This window comes from Bison bison, unplaced genomic scaffold, assembly GCF_000754665.1.
Source record: "Bison bison bison isolate TAMUID 2011002044 unplaced genomic scaffold, Bison_UMD1.0 scf7180017864144, whole genome shotgun sequence".
NCBI classification, from domain to species: domain Eukaryota; kingdom Metazoa; phylum Chordata; class Mammalia; order Artiodactyla; family Bovidae; genus Bison; species Bison bison.
The window spans coordinates 1248146-1248601 of record NW_011494716.1 but is presented as its reverse complement, the minus strand read 5'-3'; the positions used below and the strand labels follow the sequence as shown (position 1 = coordinate 1248601).

General features: G+C 69.3%; 1 protein-coding gene across 1 annotated transcript in view; it reads left to right on the top strand.

Moving 5' to 3' along the window:
• LOC104988985 (CREB-binding protein) overlaps positions 1-307 on the top strand; it is a 117559-nt gene extending 117252 nt beyond the window's left edge. Inside the window, exons 32-33 of the mRNA XM_010840489.1 lie at positions 62-210; positions 285-307. Of these exons, the coding sequence (XP_010838791.1) occupies positions 62-210; positions 285-307 (172 nt within the window). The remainder of the gene's footprint in view (positions 1-61; positions 211-284) is intronic.
• The last annotated feature ends 149 nt before the right edge of the window (positions 308-456 follow it).

The window sequence follows — 456 nt, the reverse complement described above, 5'->3', positions numbered from 1 at the left end:
CGGGCTACCCCCCTGCCATGCCGCAGCAGCGGATGCAGCAGCACCTCCCCATGCAGGGCAGCGCCATGGGCCCGATGGCGGCTCAGATGGGGCAGCTCGGCCAGATGGGGCAGCCCGGGCTGGGCGCAGACAGCACCCCCAACATCCAGCAGGCCCTGCAGCAGCGGATTCTGCAGCAGCAGCAGATGAAGCAGCAGATGGGGTCCCCGGGCCAGCCGAACCCCATGAGCCCCCAGCAGCACATGCTCTCAGGACAGCCTCAGGCCTCGCACCTACCCGGCCAGCAGATGGCCACATCCCTCAGTAGCCAGGTGCGGTCTCCGGCCCCTGTCCAGTCTCCGCGGCCCCAGTCCCAGCCTCCACATTCCAGCCCGTCGCCACGGATACAGCCCCAGCCTTCACCGCACCACGTCTCGCCCCAGACTGGTTCCCCCCACCCAGGACTCGCAGTCACCA